Here is a 23,023-nt window from a genome sequence, read left to right on the forward strand (position 1 = left end):
CAACCACTGGAGTGTGGGTAAACAGAGACGCCCTGATGGGAGGTCACTGGAGGTCATTGCGATCTCCCAAAAAAAGTTCTTATTCGGCAAATTTTAGTTGACAATTCATCAAATTTAGCGGCAGTGGTGTAATATTGTATTTTACTTATCTTCTCATTAGGTTTAGGTAGGAGTACATGTTCTTATTTTATCATTCAGAAAATATAGAGTTCCCCCCCCCCCCCAAAATAATAATAGTAAAAATCGGAAAGCCTGTATTGATAAACTTAGAGTAAAATTCTGGTAAAACAAAGCACTTGCTATGAAATAACCGACGTATCTGCACTTTTCATCCCAGTTCCGATTTTAGAGGACGTCTTTTTTTGCGAAATCAACGTATTTCCTGATCGTTTTGAGTTATTAGTTTTAAATCTTACTGTAAAACTGTTTAATATTTAATATTAGTGTATTAATTTTCAAATCATCACTTATAATTTATATACTATTTTTATAAGAATCTGCTCACATTTTTTCTGATGATTTTAAGAGAACTTATGCACGTCATTTTTAGGATCGACTCAACTGAACGCCCTTGGTAACTCTTCAGCAACAGAGAAGGACAGACAGACATCAGAAAGAAAAGGGAAAGATGAGGATAAGAATGTTAATAGACGAAAGGAGAGTGCACCAACTACAAGTGAAGTTGGTAAGCAATGTTTTGCATCTTTTATTTATCTTCTGTCTATGATCTTAAAATGTTATATTAATCCTGAGAGTGTAATTGTTTTAATTTTTTGAAATGTGATGTGCAACTTCCAAACAATGTCATACAGATAAATTACGGATCTCTGTGAGAGTTTAAAGCTTTCACTTATCAGTGAAGTTATCATGTATTACAAATGCACACAGCTACCGACATTGCTCCACAAATCAACGTCAGCTTTTTAAGGAGTCACATTACCTAAAAAGGGGAAGCCGGACGAAACGTCCAGATCCAAAACGTCCATGACCAGAACGTCCATGACCAAAACGTCCAACGGACAAAACATCCGAGGGACAGAACGTCCGACGGACATAACGTCCAGCGGACATAAGGTCCGACGGGCAAAAGGTCCACGGACAGAGTCCACATTTTTGGACAGCTAGGACATGTACGTTATGTCCATGGACGTTTTGGAGCTGGATGTTATGTCCGACACTCCTAAAAAAGGAACTAACTATATATATATATATATATATATACAGTGGCGTACCGAGACAGATGGGGGCCTGGGGCGCTACTCAAAATGGGGGCCTACCTGGTATTAAAACTTAAGTTTCTCAAACTGTGTGTACGTACCATATATTACAGTAATTACTTTAAGTGTTACATTTTTACATATTTCAGGTAGTGTTGGTTTGATTTCGGACACTATTGTAAATACCACAGTAAAACACATGGTTTTAAGTAAAATTAAGTAAATACTATATTTTTAATAAAATTGTGCTTTGTCAGAAAATATCAAAAACAGAAAAAAGTCCTAAAATTATATAGTATCTTAAAAGTTTTTTGCATCTGAACATCCAAGTACAGTGAACAGAAACGTTTAGGCATTCCAGATTTAATTAATTTTAGGATAAAAATTGGCTTTTACAGAAAAAAAAACCCTTTACTATTCCTTTGAGTAAGACACACCCAGGGAACTTTTTACCTGATAACATCACCTAATCTCAGAGAAAAATATTTTTAAAACATGCTTACCTAAATAAGGATGAAATTCACACGTTCACAGTCTAAATAAAACTTTTCTGTTAGGTCTCACTCACAAAAAAAAAAAAAAAAAAAAAAAAAAAAAACGCTCTTTATGTTCTTTAGATAAAAAAACTCTGGTATGACCCTATACTTGCCTGGCGCGTTTGATTGAAGTGGAGAAAACGCTCCGCGCGGCTTTGCTGGTAGAATTAAAAATATTTAATGTTCGACAGAAATTAAGACAAAAAATTTTTGCGTATGCGTGGGTTTAACTAACTAATCCGATTTCTAAAGCGAAGAGCGTAATTTCCCCCCGATTATCGGACAAAGGGCTAGGCATAGGCGGATTTAGGACTAAGTTCCTGGGGGGGGGGCAGAATCTTTTTTGAGCAACATTTTTAATTGCCCCCCCCCCCATGTTTTGGTTTGTTTTTCTGTGATGAATAAGGCCATGCTTTACCTTTTTTTGTGTGTGTCGTTTTCATTAATGTGTGTTTTCATGCTGTCCTTTTTGAATTGACCTTAAGAGGGGTGACTGGTATCAAGAGTGACGCAGGGCTCTCTTTTAAGTTGGATATAGAATATCTTCAATTTTAGGGGGTCCGGGGGTTTCTTCCCCGGAGGATATTTTGTAAAATGGATATAAAAATCTGCATTTTGAAGCCTTATAAGAGTTAATTGGATAGACGAAAATCTCAGGAAAATATAGACAAATTTTTTTAAAAAAAGTTTTATGATTTAAATGTGCTTTGTGATGTAAGTTAATACTTTAAAAGAAATGGTGTACATATTTAGAAAATAAGTGACATGAGAGTAACATACTACTTATTTGAACAATTCATAATTTATACACTTGATAAGAAATAAAATTGAAGCACACTTTGCTTAGGAGTTTCAAAGTTCAAAGACTTGTCTATTTTCAAGGTTTGGTTGTTTAGATTGGGTGTTTTGGCACAAGAGCCCTAGTAGGTTATACTGCGCCAATTCTTTTCAAGGATTTTAGAACATTTAATAATTTAAGGCAACTCATTTGCACTTTCCAGTCTCTGAAATTGAGTACTAGGTTATACAGTTGTACGGTCTTTTTCAAACTTCGTAAAAAAAACAGCTATTTTAAGTCTAAAAGAAAAAAATAAACTATAGAATTCTCATTACAATAACCTTTTTTTAAATTATAAGCAGTGCAGAAAACGAAAAGGAATGGAGGTAGTGTATCATTTTTTTTCTGGGCTAAACAGATTAACAATATGCAGTAGAAGCAAGATAAAAGCAATCAATAGAAAAGAATTTCCAAAATACTGCATTCGGGATTAAATAAATAGCAAGATATGAAACATGTGAGTCGGAAAAATTTATTTCAAGCAATATGTTACAAACATAAGAACCATGATTTTTACTTTTTTGATGCAGGATGTAGCAAGGAGCTGAATTTGACATATTTTGGCATTCCTCCCCCTACCATTTGTTAGAAATTTTAAAATTTAAGGTTTGTAGCCACACGTTTCCAAATATTCAAAGCTTTCAAGCTCTTGAAAATGAAATTAGTCTTTTCAAGCACTTTCCATTTTTTAAGGAGCGAATGATGCATTTTGCGAGTTACCGGCCCACTTCAAAGTAGTGACCCTAAGCTATAGCTTGTTTATCTTATAGGCAAATCTTTCCCTGTATGTAATTCACTCTTGCCTGCAGATTTTTGTAATTTTTACGAAAATTCGTCAGTTTTTACAGTTAAAGGGTTTTTACAGTTTTACCAATCTGAACGTGTGAATTCAGAAGGTTCTTCAAAATCTTTCGTCTGTAACAACACAAAATATCTAGTTTTTGAAATCACGCAAATTGAAAATAAACATTCTGAAAAGAAAGAAAACGAATTATAAAGAGTAGATCGTTCTGTTAGCGCAAATGGGGGAGGAGGGTTTCCTTTGTTTTAGGTTCTAATTTGTAAAAATAATCGTCAATTATTATAAGTGTTGCAGCTGAATGTATAGCTCGTTTAGCCTATAGTTCCATTTATATACTTGCCCAAATGATTTTCAGTCAAATGGTGAATTAAGACATATTTTCAGCACCCCAGTGACAACTGTACTGTTTGTATTTAATGTTCTTTTTTATATTTTTATTTCTCCCATCAGAAAAGGACATTCGCGAACCTCTTCATTTTCATTGACTATTCAAAAAAAAAATTTTTTTTGTCTTAAGGTTTTGGAAGATGTAATGTTACTATATGAAGTCCTCCCAAAACTGGGGGGCATTGCCCTCTATGCCCCCCCCTATAAATCCACCCATGCCCTTCTGAACTATTCAACAAAGAAAAAAAAGTAATATTTTTTAAAAAATTTTTTGGAAGATATGTTGTTACTACATAAAGTCCTCCCAAACTGGGGAGGCATTGCCCCCCTTTGCCGACCCATAAATCCGCCCATGGGGCTGGGAACTATTTCTTTTGCTTGGCCGCAGCTCATTTCTCCATAATCAAGTAAGCTTGCAATCGAGTATAGAATGGATGGGAGGAGGTATTATGCAGTCAAGGTCAAAAGTCCCGAAGGATTGACCAATTAAATAGTTTTACGCTGTCGAAAGGGGCATAGCAAAAAGGAAGTCCCCTTTGCTTGAGTCAGAAGGGGTCCGATAAAAAGAAAAATTTATCTGACTGATTTTTCCAACACCACAAAGGATAGACAACTTCTCATTTAGGAATGGATTTTCTTGGTTATATGTTTGAATTTAATTTCAAAAATAGTGTATGAATTAAGACTAGACCATCGTAGTCTTAATACACAAAACAAAACATAAAACAGATATTTTAGCTGTATACTGTAATGATTAAAAATTATAAACGTGCATCTGTTATGCATTAGTTTTTTTATATAAATTGTTCGAAAAAAAATGCATAAAACTTTGCTGAAAGCACTTAACAAAATAAAAGCAAATGATTTTTATAGGTTTAGTTAATTTAAAAATTTGGGGCCCCCATTAAATTCGTGGCCCAAGCGCTCATGTGCCTTTGTACACTAGGACGGGTCACTATGAAAAAAAGTCATATTTAACAAAATTTATGATATATACTCGCATATATAGGTAACTGATAAATATTTCTAATCATGATGTATATGACAGATCTACTGGAAAAAGTAAGATACAATTTCGGAGCTTATGTCAAAGCGGGGCCTGTGAGACATAATTTGCCCTCTCTTTGTTTAGGGAAGAGTCACTGAGAAAATATTCATTCTACATGAAAAGTCAACTTTTTATTTATATAAACCATGACATAAGGCACGTCTGGCGAAAAAGAAAACGAATTAAAATTTTGGGGCCTATGTCAAAGCGGGGCCTGGGTATCATAAACCCTCCATTGATCCCGAAGAGGTATTGATTGTATCCCTGAACAAATATTTGGTCTTTGAAAAATTATGATTTATTAAGCCAACTTGTTTAAGCATTCAAACCAAGATATGCGACAATGTTGGTGAAAACCAAAAATTGAGATTTGGGGGCCTATGTCAAAGCGGGGCCTGGGGCGGACCGCCCCCTCCGCCCCCCCTTCGGTACGCCACTGTATATATATATATATATATATATATATATATTTTTTTTTTTTTTTTTTTTTTTTTTTTTTTTAACTTTGTTCTATTTCAAACATATGGAAAAAGTTTCATCTTCTCTCGCTCAATTAGTTATGAGTGTTTTTAGGTCACGCAGGGAAAGTGGCCTATTGAAAAACCAAAGCTTTAAATACTTTTTACTTTTTCTTAGTGTGTGTGTGTTTCAATATTATTAGAGCCCAAGTTTTTTTTCTGATAAAGATCGATTTGAAGTAATACTTTTTCTTGCATAAAAAATATTAAATCAGACCCTGATTTAACATTAGACTAGTTAGGCCCGGCCTAGGAATCAATTAGCTAGGACACCCCAAAATTATAGACCAATTAGAAAAATATAATAAAGTATGGTACTAATTTACTTATTATGATGCCTAAAATCAAGAGAAATGTATATCAATGTGGCTTTTAACACCAAAACAGCCATATTTATTACTTTTTTTGCAGGTAGTTTACGTCATCAGTGTACCCTAGCCAGTAGAATAGGCAATGACATAAAAAGTGTGTGGTTGCGACTCCATAGCTCTTTCTTCTACCTTTCCGTTCAAGGGTCCCCTACAGCTGTGTCTGGACTACTATCCTAAAATGCAAAATGTTCCTAAATTTCCAAACGTTCCTGTATTTAAGAAAACTCTGCATTTAATGAACATTTTATAAGTTATTAAAATGCTAAGAGCATGTTATGCCTTTTTAAATAAAATGTGTTAAACCATTTTTATGACTTTTAACTTAAGTGAGAAATAGAATATTTCTGAGATACAGGGTAGCACCGTTTATACGTTTTTATCAATTATATGTTTTTTAAATTGGCCCCTGCTGAGTCTAATGCACATTAACCTACACCTATTGTACGTTTTTTCATTTGTACGCTCTTTTCATAGTCCCTTCAAAAACGTATGAACGGTGCTTTACGTTATGTAAAAAAACAAAAAATCCTCAGTGGTTTTTAATTGTAATTTTCATAACTTTTTTGAGCTAGAAAAATAACAATAATAGTCTGGCCGTGAGCAGGTAAACAGCAGTTTCAATTTTTTTTTTTTTTTTTTTCGTTATTCTTTTTTTTTCTTTTTTTTTTTGGTCATATACGTTACTTTAGCTAAATTGTACAAATTTAAACATTTCGTTTTTGCTGAAAATAAAGAATGAAAAGAACGCCAAACTACAACGTTCTGTGAGCGTTTGTGAGGAATCCAGAACACATTTTTCCAAATCTCTCAAAGCCTCATTTTTGAAGATACTGCCGCTTACCTGCTCGTTGCAGTATTAATCTTTAAAAATAAATTGATTGGTGCATCTGTATATACGAAGATTTCAGCGATTATTTTGCTTAAATTTTAAAAAATGTTTTGAGGCTAATGTGACTCCTTAATACCATATAGTTTGTAGCAGCTGCAAGCCATTATAGTACACAAACACACATACACACACATATATGTTTTTATATTCGCATTGTATCGTAACTTCATGTGCTACTTTCAGAAATTTGCAGATTCAGTCCACAACTTAAAATATTCATTAAAACATTTTATATTTTACTTAAAATCTTAAAAGCAACTATAACTAAAACTTTTGTAAATAATACTAATGAAATTTCAGTTCACAATATTAATTCAAGATTCAAGAGATGAAGTTCAAAACAAGACTAACTGAACCAAGAACAAGAGCTCAGAAGCTAACAAAATAACAAGAAGACAAATTAAATAGACAAGCAATATATGGATGACTCACTTGCCAAATCGACTAACTCCATAAAACAAAAAGTAGAGAAAAGTTATGAAGATGGTGTTATCCATAAGAGTAAGTAGGCCCTCGTGTTACCTTTTCTGCCATCACACGGTCAGAAATGTACTGAACCAAAACTTTAATATAAATTCATATACGAAGCACTGATTAAGCACTATTAAAGCAGAAATGAGGATTTTTGTTAAGAAGTGGAGTTAAACGATTCGGCACCTGAGGCATCCATATACTGTATGACTACGGTTTGTATGTAATCTGGCAATCTGCCAAGTAAAGACGATTCCATCTGAATGACTCTAGCAGGGAAGATGGGAAAATAGCGATGGGATATTGATACATGCGTTTTATAATGTCACTAGTGCCGTATTCATTTATTGCATTCTCAGAAATAAACCATGGAAGCAACAAAAAGAAAAGAAAATATTTTCATTTCGTTCAGGAACGTAAAAGCAAAATGGTAAGCTCAAAACTTTGTTGTGAATAAATAAATTAATTAATTTTTGCCGTGAGAATAGAGATCGAATCTACTTTAGTTTTAAAAAATGCTGCTGCGAGCAAATTTTCATTTTTACAAAACTAAGGCTAAATAATAGAGATGCAAAACTGCGCGTCTGAAACAAACCAATTAACACCCCTATAAACTAATAGATACGTTCATTTCCACCTATAAACCGGATATTAGCCTTTCCATGTAATCGATGGTCAAACTGTATCAGTTTCCAACTGTGACATCTACAGTTAAAATTAAAGTTACTTTAAAGCTTAAACCTGCATACTGTCTGACAACGGATTGTATGGAAAATAAACATCCGTTTTACAGCCGGAAATGGACGAATCTATTATTTTTTTACCGATGTCAGCTTTTGCAAAAGCAGTCTTTCATTCAAATGAGCGGAATACGCGCATCAATTTTTTATTTTTTCCCCCTCTTTCAGATAGATTCGTCTAGTATGGTCGTTTGAAAATTCCATACAATCCGTGGTTGGACAGTATATTGCTCGATCCGTTCGCATGGGCTTAACAGTTTTATGCATGCGTTGGTACTCAACTCCGAAATCGGACAATATCCGAAAAAATTGCTCACAACTGGATCACTGACCAATGCGCCAAATATTACATTATTTCGAAGTTTGTGCACATGAATTTGATCAATTTACAATCTGGCAACTCAGTATCGATCCAAGTCCGATTTCATATCCGTGGGTTTAAAACCAACCATCCAGCATAAAGAACATTCTAACATGCTTTGGGGAAGTTATTGTGACGGTGTAGTTTGCAAAACTAGATGGAATCGTGGTTCCAAAGGATATCCCACCATCCTTAAGGGACATTATATTCCCTCTGGCACTCGCCTTATTAGTCGTGGATCAGTTTCATATGAGCACGACCTAAAACATACCTCCAATTTGACTAGAAAGTAAATTCAATCCAAACAATGTCAACAAGTGCTGCAGAACCTGGAACCTCACCAAAGTTTAGATTGCAACTTTATGGAACTACTCCGAGTTCTTCCAGATAGGAGCTTCAGAAATTTTAATGTTGGCAGCCAAAATCATAAATGAGACTGAATTCAATTCAGTTGGAATAACATTGGATCCGAAATTTCGGAAACCAATGTAACGCCTCCCTTCTCCCGCCCTCCTTGTAAAAATTGAAAACGACTAGCAGTGTAAACGCCTTGAAGAGTCCAAACATTTTGACCACTCACTCCATTACACGTTTCGTCGATTTTATTTTTCAAAACAGCTGCCACTCGCCTTGCCATGAATAGCACAAGTTCTTGGTAGACGGCTGGAAAAAAGTTACATCAAATGCCTAAGCAGAGGTCATGCGATATCGAGATGCTCTCTGAACTCTCCGAACTGAATCTCTATAAAAGATCAAATGTGCTTTTTTGGACCCGGATCAGGTGAGTTAACAGTCCAGAATATGAACTGAATTTCTATAAAAGCTCAAATGTGCTCTATTGGACCTTGATCAGCTGAGCTAAGAGGCCAGAATATGAATTGAATTTCAACGTCAAATTTATCGAATCATTCCAACACAATATGAGCTTTGAGACATGGAGTCTTGCCTCGTTGAAATGCTCTATTTCCAGTTGGGAAGATACTCGCCATTTAAGGGTGCGACGGATCCTCAGTTATGTTTAGGTGGTTCTCATTTTCCATAACATGTTCTACCACCAATAAGAATCCCAGAGTTGCAGATGAGAACGTTTACCAGTGCATAATACTGCCACCACCGGCCTGCATATAACCTGGTGTATATAAGAGCAGCAACTGCTTGCCAGTAAGACGGCCTACCCTGACACGACTTTCGAAGCGATGACGAAGAAATCGCAACAAATCCATGCGGTAAACTTTCTTTCAGTTACCCACAGAATTGTCTTGATGCTTCCGGAAATTTTGTAGACATATTTAACAATGACACCTGATCAACAGAGTTACAGGATAGCACTGACTGCTGCTCAGTTCCATAGTCAACCATTAGTGTTCGATGATCTGTGTGCTCCGAAACACTTGTAATTGATCATGAGTGGTAATTGACTGTCAACTGAGCGAGTCTGGCGTCGATCTTTCTTCTTCAAGCGGGACAGTCTCCAGTGTATTTTTTCTTTGATGACGCGTGGACGTCCTGCAACTTGCTGTCTGCTGTTGGTTTCCCTGGTCATTTTTCCCTTTCGCATAAATACTAACAACGACAGACCATGACCACTTTACCAATCATGCAATATCGGAAAAACTCGTTCCCAGTCTTCGTGCCACTACAATCTGCCCTCAAACCAAATTTGCTTAGAACAGCTGCCTTTTCCCTCACTCGCAACAGTCAGTGCAAGAATGATTCCTTGCCATGTCTAGCATCGGTTAAATATCATTCTCCCTTAATCATGTGTCTTCCGAGTCATCCAAGCAAGTTCATGGAAAAATGTGAGGGTGGTCATAGTGTTTTGGCTCTTCAACAGGTTCAGTAAAAATAAGTAGCCTACTCCAGAGGGTTCTAGAATGCATTCGATTGGTCACAATGAGATGAAATTTAAGGTACAGAAAATCCAAATGGTGCACCTGAGAATTATTACACGAAAAACTTCATTGAAAAAATTACCAATAGGCGGTGCTGTGTCCAGAGAATTTTTACCGTGTCATAAACGTTACATAATATTTTTAAAAAAACCTACATGAAAACTGCTCAATATATTCCCATCCTGTTTAACAATGCTTTCTTGTCCGAAAACCAATAGTCTACCGCCGACCCGAGTGAGTCTGTTGGAATTCTATGAACATAGCTGGCTTCAGGGTCCTATCTAATCGGTTAAAATACGCGTTGTGGTTAGTACGGGGGACCTTTGATTGTAATGTAGCGTCTACCACCAAATTCCAGAAGCTTTGGCGGATCTAAAGGATTGCATTCGTACCATTTTCTTTAAATTTCAACAGGGTCATTCTACCGTCACGTGCGGGACAAAAATACGCTTAAATTTCATTAACATTTCGTCATATATCTTATTATTTTAATGAAACAGGTGTAAGCAATTTTTTAATCTTTTCATTTGATACAGAGATACTCCTGACACAATTATATTTTTATTAAACAATTTTGTTATTTAAAATAAAATTTATTTACATGCGTCACGTGCGGGACATCCAAAGTCAACCTCTGGTAACTTGCTTATGAATTAGCTAATATTTTTGCTCTATTAATACAGCAATGACGAAACAAATTGTACATTTTGAAAGTTATGGTTCCAACGTAAAGCAAACCTATCTCATTAGTTTAGAAATAATTATTTAAATCATTGAAAAAAAAATGTGTATGCCCATTCCATTGAAAATAGTCATTTTGTACCGCACGTGACAGTTCCTATATTTCATAAAAAAGAATTTTTGAAGAAAGTTTTTGCTTAAAAAGTCACACATGCGTTTGTGATTTCTTAAGAAACAAAATTTTGTTCTCATCCTTTTAAATTATTATTTTTAATAAAATGTATGAAGCGTCACGTGCGCGACAAAATTACCATTTTCCGTGAAATGGCCTAACAGGGTCGTTAGAAACAACGATAGAGTATTTCTCCGAATAAAGAACACTGATAGTTGGAAGGAAGCCATATTGGTCAGTTTTCATGTTGACTTTGGTAAAACTTTGTAACGTTCACTTGACGTTGAATGTTTTTCTATGCACAGCGTTATCCCTCGGCGACTTTTAGAAAAACATTTTTCTCAAGCGCATAATTTGAAAAATTTGTAGTTGAAACTTAATCTCGTTTGGACCGATAGAACGCATTCTAGAGCCATCTGCAGTTGACAACCTATTCCTTGAAAACCCATAACTTAAAACAAGCTAAAACTTTGTTAACATATTTCGTTTGGTCGTATTCCTCAACAAAACATAAAATTGGTAACTTCTAAACTTCGAGATAATTATAGTAACGTAAATTTTTGAACAAAAATTTAAGAGTAATCAATTATGCTTTATCAATAAAACGTGAAAAATGCCGAATTCTTCGGCAAAAAAAGAAAAAAAAATTACCCTCAAATAAAACAAAAACCTTCAGTTTAGTAGTCTGAACAATCACGTTCACAATTCAAGTACAGTTAAGATGCGCTTCCTTCATCTTATCTCTAGTGTGATCATTTCCGACAAACAACACATTGCACCCATTCCTCTCCACTCTGCATTCGGTTCACAATGTATTAGCACAAAGTACGAGTTTAAAAAAAGGTATCAAATGAAACTGTAAGAATCTCATCGTAATTATATTTAAATAGTAAATTTTCTCCTTGTAATTTTCCAATGAGAGGTGTAATATACATGTTGTACACTTGGTTAAATACTACTTACTTGTGGTACGGTTAAATATAGTCTAGCATCTACTATGCTAGTGCAGCACGTGTTAGCAAAATATATATAACAAATTTTGGAGCTATGAATTTAACATAATTAATCGAGAAATAAATCTATTTAAAAGAATTTGTCAGATCATAAAACATCTTAACATGACAGTGTTGCATGCAACTAGTGCCTTTTTGGATTTTAATAAATTTTTGAATGATAGGTTACACATGAACTTAGTCGACTTGCTTCTACTTGAAAATTAACCCGAAGTTTTTTGCTCAACTTTTGAAAAATATTGTTGGTAAAATTCTTCACAGGTGGACAACAGGGGCGGATCCAGAAGTATTTGTAAGGGGGAGGAGTCAAGTATCAATAGCCGGAGATATATCTCCTGCGTAAAAAAGCGTTCCCCCCCCCCCCTTCCTTCCTCCAATGAGATTAAAACTTACTCAAATCAAGGAGCGGACTGAGTCCCGCTGGAGGGCGCCAACTTTGCCTCCAAAGGGAGCAAAAAAAAAAAAAAAAAAAAAGCGATGGTACACAGCTTTACGAGTTTTAAAAAAATGAGAAAAAAAAAAGCGAAGTGAAGTCGCACAGGTTTGTGATAATAATAATTTTTAAAAAAATAAGGAAAGTATAGAAGATATATTTTTTTAATTTAAAAAATATAAAAAGGTGTTCAGACTTGAGGGCGCATCGGACCACGGGCCGATTGGGCGGCGGGCCAGTCCGCCCCGATTCAAATCCCCCCTCGCAAGAATTTTTCAATGTTTAAGCTCATAGAGATGATTGTTCTTTTGAAAACGAACTAAATAAAAACTGAAAATAGCAATAGCCCACTTAAAGGAACCCGGTCGATCATTTGAACTGTGACGCATTGAAGAGAAGAAATATTTTATAGAACGAAGCAAAAAATAGGTTAACATTGATTCCATGTGCTATTTTTTGGATCTAAAAACTTGAAGATTGGTAATAATCATAATAAAATTCTTTTCACAGGGGGGGGGGGTCAGCTGACCCTTTGACCCTCCCCTGAATCCGCCCCTGGTGGACAATGATTTCAATACCTCTTCTGGCATGTTCTCTTGCTACTGGAGTTCTCAACGAATGGTGCCAAAGGCTTTTTCATCGCATGTATGGATAGTTTTGAGGGGTAGTCCATATTCATACCCTGCTAAATCATAATTGTAATTGTTTTTAACGCCCATTATAACAGATTTCAGAGTTCTCTCTTCGGTTTGGTGACCTGCAGTGGAAAAGGCATCATTCACCGACAAAAAATCTTCAAGGCTGACATCTGTTACACTATTCTCATAGGCGTGCGCACGGGGATCACCAGGGGTACCGTGGTACCCCCATCAGCACAAAAAAATGAAAGATAATACGAAAGTGGCTAAAATTTTACATTTTTAGGTTCATTAATTTCTTGTCTCATACATACACTTTAAAAACGCTTTTTTTACTCACAATATTTGAAAGTTTTCCTTAATCGCACAAGTATGGGAGCCTTGCCAAGCGCAATTTCAACCTCCTGGTACAGTGGTACCCCCCATTTCTGAAGCCCTGCTCATGCCTATGACTATTCTTCTTACTGAAGCCAGTTCATATTTCGGTATTATCTAACGCACTGTTTGGCCATTCCGTAGGAAATCCAGCCTTTCTTAAACATTTAGCGATTGCGTTTTTTTAACACGCGTTTATTAGCTTCACCTGTATGTATGTATGTATGTATGTATGCATGTATCTTGTAACGGAATCTTGCAGCTCAAATTTCACCCACTTTCTGCGATCGGATTCTTTTGAAATTTGGCACGCGACCTCAGACCCGATGAAAATGCAATATTCTATAATCAAATTAATGAATTAACTCTTTTAATTGTTAGTTTCCTACAATTTTTATCTATATCTTGGCATAAATCCAACAATGTGAAAAAGGAAAAATTTTTAAAAAATACATTAAAAAATGCTCGCAAAAATTATTTAAAAATATCTACAAAAACCTTTCATTTTTCTGCATCAGACAAAATTTGTTCCAATATTCCAAGGTAATTAGAACCTGAAATATAATTGTTTTTAACTGATTTCATGCCAAAATTTAGGTGAGCCTTCAATTGGAAATTCATTGCTGATCAGACTATTGTTGAACAAACCTTTTATTCAAATGCATCTCAAATTTTCAAAGTAATATAAATATGATTTCCGCAAACATACATCGATGACTCACAGTAGCTTCCCATCGGGGTTGCCCTTGTCTTAACTTTAAGTATTACCTCGCACTCATTTTAAAAATAATTTCGTCGCCTGATAATTCTCCAACATAAGACTAAAAAACAGAAAAATAAAATAATAGTTTAAAAAACTAAAAAAAAAAAACACGCTTTCGTAGCAAAATGAACTAAAAAGTGAAAAATAATCTTTGGATGATAGTAGTTGACCAATCACTTGATTTTAATGTAATACAAAAAGCGTGGGGGGCTTCTTATCAGTTAGTTGTCTTGAATTTCTTCCATTTGTTGTCCAAGCAAAAATGTACATAGGCAGCACCCCACGGTTTTTTGTATTACATTAAAATTAAGTGATTGGTCAACTACTATCATCCAAAGATTATTTTTCACTTTTTAGTTCATTTTGCTACGAAAGCGTGTTTTTTTTTTTTTTTTTTTTTTTTTTGTTTTTTAAACTATTATTTTATTTTGACATCTGATTCACAAAATTTTTTTAACAACTCTTAAATGCAGATATCTACACCCTCTGTGACATTTTGTACGAATACTGCAAAACGTTGTAGAGCCAAATAAAAATCAGCGAAAAGTGCTCCCGTTACATCCAACCCATTTCTAGGACATCTTTGTCCCTGAAGATTCACATCCACTGCTACCTTTCAAAAGACTCCTTATTAATGGCCTAACAATTAAATCCCATGCCAAGATTTTCAGAGGAAGAACTCTATCGTGTGATCAATAATAAATATGATAACCACACTGTTAAAACTACAGGTTGCATTCGGCACCTTTCAGGGGTGAAACGCTTGTTCACCAGCGGCACCCAATACGGAGCCGAAATTGCACCTCTAACTAGGGTGAAAAACAGGCACCTTTCAAAAAGTAGGCAGCCGGGGTGAAAAGAATGAACCTACGGAGAGAGAAATGGCACCCCTTACTGTAGATCCTCCTCCCCCCCTCCCCCGTATTGTGTGCTTTTTTTGAATATAATTGTGTGTGTGTGTGTGTGTTTTTTTTTTTTTTTTTTTTTTTTTTTTTTTAATAGTTTTGTTTTGATTCATGAGTCTACGTTTTGCACACTTTTCACATTGCATGAATTCAGTACTGGAAATGATTAAAACTTGTAATTACAGCATTTGATCATATTTCAGAGTTTTCAACATAGTTAAGGAGTGCTCATTGCTTTAATTCATCTGATCGTTCTCTACATCAGTGTTTCTCAACCTCTTTTGACCCACGGGTCGGTAAAAGCAAATGAAAAACATTGCGGACCTGTGAAATTTTTATCCTTTTCTTAAAAATACATAATAATAATTATAATAGCTCTCGGGGCGGTAAAAAAACTTGTGAAAAAACTCTGCATACTGATAAGTTTTTTTTTTTTTTTTTGCAAAGTAATATTAAAAATGAATAAAACAATAAATATCTACAGACTTTATTTGGTATCAAAGAGTTGTCACAAATATATTTAAAGTTAAAGACGAGTAATTATTTCAATAATCATAGTTAAGTTAATGATTATTTGTGAGAAATAACCGCACCGAAAGTAAAGTGTAGATGTACTTATGAATTATTTACATGAAGAGCCAAAAATATTCTGGGATATTAAAGTTACGGAAAAACAAAATCCTTTCTCGAACGTTAAAAATTTCAATCAAGAGTAACAATAAAATAAAATGCATATGAAATTTTTCGACAGTTGAAAAACCTAAAGAAATAAGAAATTCCTAACTCTAACGAAACATTAAACGCTAACAGGAAATGATTCAAACACTTGAACGAAAAAGAAAAAAAAAAGCTAGACGGAGAGAGATTTCCTTTTTATTTTTTGCGCTCGCTGTTGTGTAGTAATCTACGAAGCACAAGAATCATTTTTATTTAGGTTCTCACTTGTTGATTAGTGATAAATTGCGGTTATTATTTTGGTGATTAAATGTTGCTTATCGAGTACTCAAGAAAATAATGATAGATATATTTAGTAGCGTTTTGAATGATGGAAATTTCACGACAGTAACGGTCAACTGAAAATCAACAACTAACGGTACTACGGTATCGTAACGGACTAACGGTAACTGAAAAGCATTAAACGTACTTTTAACTATGTTTGAAAGCCCTAAAAGCTACAAAGTGATCAAAAGCTGTACTTACTAGTTATTTTAAAGAATTATCCTAGAAAAGTTGAGATTTAATCCAATAGTGTACTTCATTCAATGTGAAAGACATAGAAGCCACGCTTAGATGCAACCTATCATTCGTCCGCCATATTGAAGTGGTTGAATGGTGAATGTATGCCGGAAGCGCATGCGCTAGCAAGTCATTTTGCGATTGCTTGCTGTTTTGGCACCCCTGTCTACGATTGTCTGCTGTTTTCGCACCCCTGCTCTACTTCCTGGCTAGTATTGCACCCTTGGGCCTCATGCTTTCACCTTAGGGGGAATACATTCACTCGTCTGGAACCTCTGGTTATAACAGTGCATAAACATGATTTTTAAAAAGGTTAAATATTAGTTTTTATGAAATCAAGTTAATACAATCCATATTGGAAAAAGAAAGAAAAGGAAATATTTATGAAGAGGCTAAGCAATACTTTATTGGTAAAGATAAACATAAAAAATTGCTTCCAATACTTTGTTTGTTTCAGAACTAGTGGCTTTGCCCGCAATAGAAAAATTAAAAGGTCTTTTGGTTCGCCTGTTTATTTACAAATAATGTATGGTGAATTTTCTCGCCAGTTGGCTTGTACCCATGTTACGGTTCCGCGTTATGATAATTTCGTAATTTACTCGTCCATCTTATGATATTTTTGTTCTTAAAATTGGAATAGAAAAAGAACCACATCGAATTTTTGAAAAATCGCTTCGAGGTGCACACCCCCATGCTAGAAACTAACTTTTGCCAAATTTCATGGAGATCTGCCGAACGGTCTAGGCGCTATGTGCGTCACAGAGATCCAGACATCCTCCGGGCAGAGAGACTTTCAGCTTTATTATTAGTAAAGATGATTATTTTGTAACTGTGAGCCACTCTAATGTGTGTAAGTAGGGATATAATCTTACAGCTTGAAGTGAACTACAAGAACAAAGTGTCGATGACCAATAAGATGCAAGTTGAAGACGCTACTTTAACTTAAGAAATAAAAGTTTAGAAATGAAATTAGATTTGCTTTTTCAGTATTTTCTGCATGTTTGTTTTGGTTTCGGTACGCTTGAGAATGCCAATTACATTTTCTTCAATGGAGAATAAAAATTAACTTCTTGAACAGTAAATAATTTTAAAGTATTTATCGATGTTTTGGAGTACTTGACTAAAATATATTAGTTCTTGTTTGGTTTAAATCCCAATGTTTCCTAATAACTTTTTAATTGTAAACTACTCTTACGTTAAAATATAGTATTTCAAAGCATTTCTTCCGTGATTTAAACCGAAAATAAAAATTAAGAATATTTTAAAAAGAAATTTCTGAAAAATCATTCATTTAAGGGTTAAAAGTTAAAAGTATTGAAACAGTTTTTTAAAAATTGCGAAAAGTGTTTATCAAATTTTATTTATTTTTTAACAAAAAAAAACTCATTAAAATGTCTGTCGATTTATTGTTTCTCTTGCATAACCCTTCCTTAATATTTATTGCAGAATCACCACTATTTTCTACGACTACAGAGTCAATCTATAACAACAAGGACCTAAATAGAGAGTGGGAAGAGAAGGAATCTTTTTTACCAACAGACCATGACCGAAATCAGGAAAAAGCACACGTGAACTCGAAAAGAATTTTCCCAAATGACGATTTGCGTGGTAATAATGCTCATTGAATATTTGCACATTTTACGATAATTTTTTACTTTATTTATATAGTACTTTTGCGGTCATTTTATTGAGATTTTTTTCCCCACCCATTAAGAGGTTACAGTACCTCAAAAATGATGAAACGATCAAAAAAAAAAAAAAAAATATTGCTTATTTCAAAACTAAAAACTAGTCCAAACACAGGGAAAATGTTTCTTTGCTTTAGTTCAAATATTTAAAAAGTTGCGAGTGGTTTTAGGTCGTGCTCGCTAAGTGTTCTTATGCTTAAGAAAAACATAAAACTGATTTTCTCGATGATCGTTTTTTTTTTTTTTTCCATGTCATTTGAATCCCTAAGGATTTTTTTCTTTTTAAAATACAGCTTTAAAGTAATACTTTTTGCAATTAGGATAATATATTTAATAAAACTGTGCATTGGATAAGCATTTTATAAATTGCGCAAATGTTTAAAACATGTTATACCTTTAAAAACCAAATTAAAATTTAAAAAAAAAAAGATTTTTTTACATAATTAATTACAGAAAATTTTGTAATAAACACAAAATCAAATGAATGCACAGATTTTTTTAAATGACGATTGCGATCGTTTAGCAAGAAGTTTTTTTTTTTTTTAATTAATGCAAAAACAAAAAAGCCTTAGAGATTTCAAAAAATTGAAATTTTAATAAATTTTTTGAATTTTCAAAAAATAAGAGCAATGTTTTAAAATTTTGAAAATTATTGATTACGAAAAAAAATACATGATATGGTTTCAAAAAAAAAACAATTTACTTAAATTTTTAAAAAAATGTTTGGAAGGTAATGTGACCCTTTAATTATTTTCATCTATTAACTTTGCTGAAACAATGCAAAGAACGAGCAAGCATAAGTTTTTTAAAGTAATATTTTTTTTAGTAGATAAAATACGACTCTGGTACAATCACAGCTGACCTTGACAATGTTACTTTTTTTCTGAGGATACGGTAAGGTAAATAGAAATACGGTAAGGTTTTCCTATTTAAAAAAAAAAAAAACAGTTCCGTTGGTCTATTGCTATTAAAAGGCACTGTGTTGACTTGAGTTTTCTTCGCAGTAGTTTTTAAGAAGGTATTATTACAACTAAGATTCCAACTTTTTTTAATTTCCTAACTTTTTTTTTGAGCAATCACGATTGCTTATTGCTTTTATTTGACTGTTTTTGGCGTCCTATGATTTTATTTTCCCACCGCTACCCTCCGCACCATCACCGTCGACCGGCTCCTCACGATGCTGCTCCTAAAGCGAAAACCGTCTCCAGGTTGCATCCATGTCCTACACACACGCGCATACATACACAACTACACACACACACGCACACACACACAAACACATACACACACATACACCTACACACACGCATACATACTGACACCTACACATACACACGCAAAAAATATACACACACAAATACACACAACTACCCACACATTCATGCCTGCACACATACACAAACACATATGCCAACACACTCATACGCATACCCCCCCCCACACACACACACATTCATACACACAATTACCCACAGACTTATGCCAGCACACAGACACAAACACACATGCCTACACACACATACCCCTACACACAAACACACATACCCCCCACACACAAACACACATGCCTACATACACACACTCGTGATTGCGAGAAACATAATTTGAATTCAAGATGTCAAAATTCAAATTAATTTTTCTTTTTTTTCCCCCCAGATTTACTATTTAAATTCGGGGAAAAAGATTTTGATAAGACACGGCTGGAAAAAAAGCACGAACATATACCAGATGAATATGAGCATCAAAGGGATAACGTTGACAAGAAGTGGAAGAAGAAATCGTATGACACAATAAGTAAAAAAGTTATTTATTGTTGGAAATATTTAGGATGGGTCAAAAGTATTGAGCAAATTTCATCCTTGAATAAAAATTCTTTAATGGAAAAACAGCATATGAAGCAGCTTTATGCGACATAGTTTTACTCATTCAGTAAGTTACCGCCCCATAGCTAGGGCTAAGGCAGAAATACATGAAATACACCGCCATCTCAGCCAATTCCAGCCGAGGACTGCAGTTTCGTGCTTATTAGCACTCATCAGCCCGGCATAGGAGTGACTGAGCTGTAGGTGGAATCCCAGCATACATTTCAGCCTTAATCCTGGCTATAGGGCAGTAACTTACTGAATATACGTGCCTTGCCTTCAATATTCGAGTCATACTGAACCATTGCTTCGGTCACTCGTCAGGTCTGCGCTAATTCTGTAGTTTTAGCTACCAGTTTGTTTGGCACTCTTAGCTTCCTTAAGAGGTTTTCCACCTCCGGCACAGTCACTCCTATGCTGGGCTGATGAGTGCTAAGAAGCACGAAACTGCAGTCCTCGGCTGGTATTGACTGAGCTGGCGGTGTATTTCATGTATAGTTTTACTCATTAAACAACATTTTCAAGGGGGACAGCATTTCTTGAGAAAAGTTACTAATTGAGTCTGTCTGCAAATGGCTGCGGTACAGAAAAAAGCAAAGTACGTCTTATAGTTCAATGAAAGCAAATTTGTTGTAGCCGAGTGAACGTGACTCCAGAGGTAAAACATTGAGTCATTCAAATCTTAGGAGGAAAACCTGTTGAAATTCTGCAAAACAATTTGTGTAAAACTGAATTCCGACTAGGTGTTTCGCGTGCCATTAAAGGAGCTCATGGTTAACTTTAAACTACGTGTGTCTATCAGTTTGTGTGTGACTAAGAGATATCCGGAGGAAAGTATTCCGCCCCGTCTCACTCCTGTAAAGCTTAGCGTGCCGGAAATATGAATCGAAAACTATGACATTAAAATCCTTAAGGGGTCTAAAGACCTTTAACCTTCAAAATTTTTAACTTTCTGGAAAAAATATATGTTATGCATAAATTAATTCTAAACAATTTGATGCCCTATTTACTACCATACGCAAAAAACTTTTCAAGCTGTCATAAAAATGCGTAAACTTTCCCCTTAAATTTATGTTAACAGCCGATGTTTAAGCCTCTTTTTCTCAGGTGCCGGTTTCTCGTTTTGTGTGCATGATATCTCAGAAAGTTTTTTATATATTTCCGTTAAACTTTTCATGCATGTTTTTCTGGTTTATTTTTATGATCTGAACCTAAATTTTAATTAAAAATAAAAGTTAATACTAAAAAAAATCGTCCAAAATTTTGATAACTTAACAAAATTTCAAAAAATTAACTTTTAAAAAATAAATAAATTTAGGTTCAGATCACAAAAATAAACCAGACAAACATGCATGAAAAGTTTAACGGAAATATATAAGAAACTTTCTGAGATATCATGCACACAAAACGAGCAACCGGCGAAACCGGCACCTAAGAAAAAGAGGTTTAAACAGCTGCTGTTAACATAAATCTCTAAACGGAAAGATTACGCATTTTTACGATAACTTGAAAAGTTTCTTGCATATGGTAATAAATAAGGTATCAAATTGTTCAGAATTAAATTATGCATAACATATATTTTTTTCAGAAAGTCGAAAATTTTGAAGGTTAAATATTCTTAGACCCCTTAAATGTCACACCGATGGCGTCAAATTTGGCGAGAATTTTTCAGCACTTTCACTAAAATTGGCAAAATATCGCAAAGTGACGGGGTGGCAAGGGAACGGAACCCTCGAGGTACGCCGCCGAATATAATGTACGTACACCACCGCCGCCATTGGCGACGAAAAAAGCGCTACAGGCGACGAACGGGGACGGGGGTTGACGAGCTAAACGCGCAGGGTTGGAGCCCCCTAGTCTGTACTGTTAAAATCTGTGCGAGTCTGTCTGTGTGTGTGTATCTGTGTGTCTGTAACCCTATCTAATCCAGACTGTAAATGTCTACCAAGTCAATATCGGTATCACTGGTTACAGGACATCCAGAATCCATCTCGCCCTATCTCACTCCTCTAAATTTAAAGAAGCCGGAGCTATGAATTGATAAAAACAATTTACTGGACATCCAGGAAGAAAAGCATTAAAGTGACCAACTGTCACCCGCCGCAGGCGGCATTCAGCCACCGCAGGTGTCGAACGGGGGACGGCGAGCATGGGATGGATTTAGTTCACTTTGAAATATTTAAAATTGTAATCTATAAATCTATTTTATGTTTTCCTTTCAATCGGAAAAGAAACATGCAAGTCCCTCAATTTGTACTTTTTTTTATTTAAGCATGATATGAGCTCAATACTTTTTGGCCCACTCTGTATTTCAATTTAATGACAGTAGTTGTCTATTCTTTGAATTCTAGAAATAATAATGAATAATTAGTAATTTTATCACCCAGATGTGTCATATGAACACAAAGAAATTGATGAAGGAAGAGAAGAATCTTGGGATATGACAGATGATAAAGAATGGGATCCATCAAATGAAAGAACAGAGAATTCTGATGGCCATTTATTAGGTGCGTATAGGGACTCACATTTACAGTAATATTAAAATACACGATGAAATACATATTGCACTGAAGCTATCTTCACTCGGCTTCGTAACTTTGTTTCTTAAAATTATTAGTTTTGATGTATTACCAAGATAAAAAAAAAAAAAAAAAAAAAATTTAACCTATATGTAAACCACACACACAAGACCCGGAAAAAACTACACTGTAAAAAAAATTCGCAACGTTACTGAGTATTTCCATGTAACGTTTCGAGATTTCAATGGTTTTTATCCACTTCTTGGAAATATCAAGTATCTTTGTCAAAAAGTTTCCTGAATAGCTACAAGTTGCAGGAATGCAGACTTCTCTCTGTTGTAAAAAAAATAGTTATTTCTCCCAGTTTAAAGATTAACGGAGAGTATTTATAGGGTGTATCGGCTTCAGTTCAGCTGCGGCTAGTCCATGCTGATTAAACTGAGCGAATAAGTATGGACTACGTAGCTTTGCCAGAATTGCAATCAAGTGAGAAGCTTGATACGTACTTGCAATTCTGGCTTAGCTTTGACCATGGCTGCAATACTGTTTTTGGAACAGTCTTGATAAACCAGGAAGAAGCCAAGCTGTTATATTATCTCTACTTAAGTTGACTCTAATGTTACAGAGACACGGCTGGCTTTAAACGAGAAGATTTATGGATTTTTCAG

At 34.8% G+C, this 23,023-nt stretch overlaps 1 protein-coding gene across 1 annotated transcript in view; it reads left to right on the top strand.

Annotated features, from left to right (window-relative positions):
* LOC129228061 (uncharacterized) overlaps positions 1–5,991 on the top strand; it is a 47,051-nt gene extending 41,060 nt beyond the window's left edge. The window contains exons 4-5 of the mRNA XM_054862696.1: positions 551–685; positions 5,758–5,991. Coding sequence (XP_054718671.1) covers positions 551–685; positions 5,758–5,894 — 272 coding nt within the window. The 3' untranslated portion in view covers positions 5,895–5,991. The remainder of the gene's footprint in view (positions 1–550; positions 686–5,757) is intronic.
* Positions 5,992–23,023: the final 17,032 nt, after the last annotated feature.

This window comes from Uloborus diversus, chromosome 8 (genome assembly GCF_026930045.1).
Source record: "Uloborus diversus isolate 005 chromosome 8, Udiv.v.3.1, whole genome shotgun sequence".
NCBI classification, from domain to species: domain Eukaryota; kingdom Metazoa; phylum Arthropoda; class Arachnida; order Araneae; family Uloboridae; genus Uloborus; species Uloborus diversus.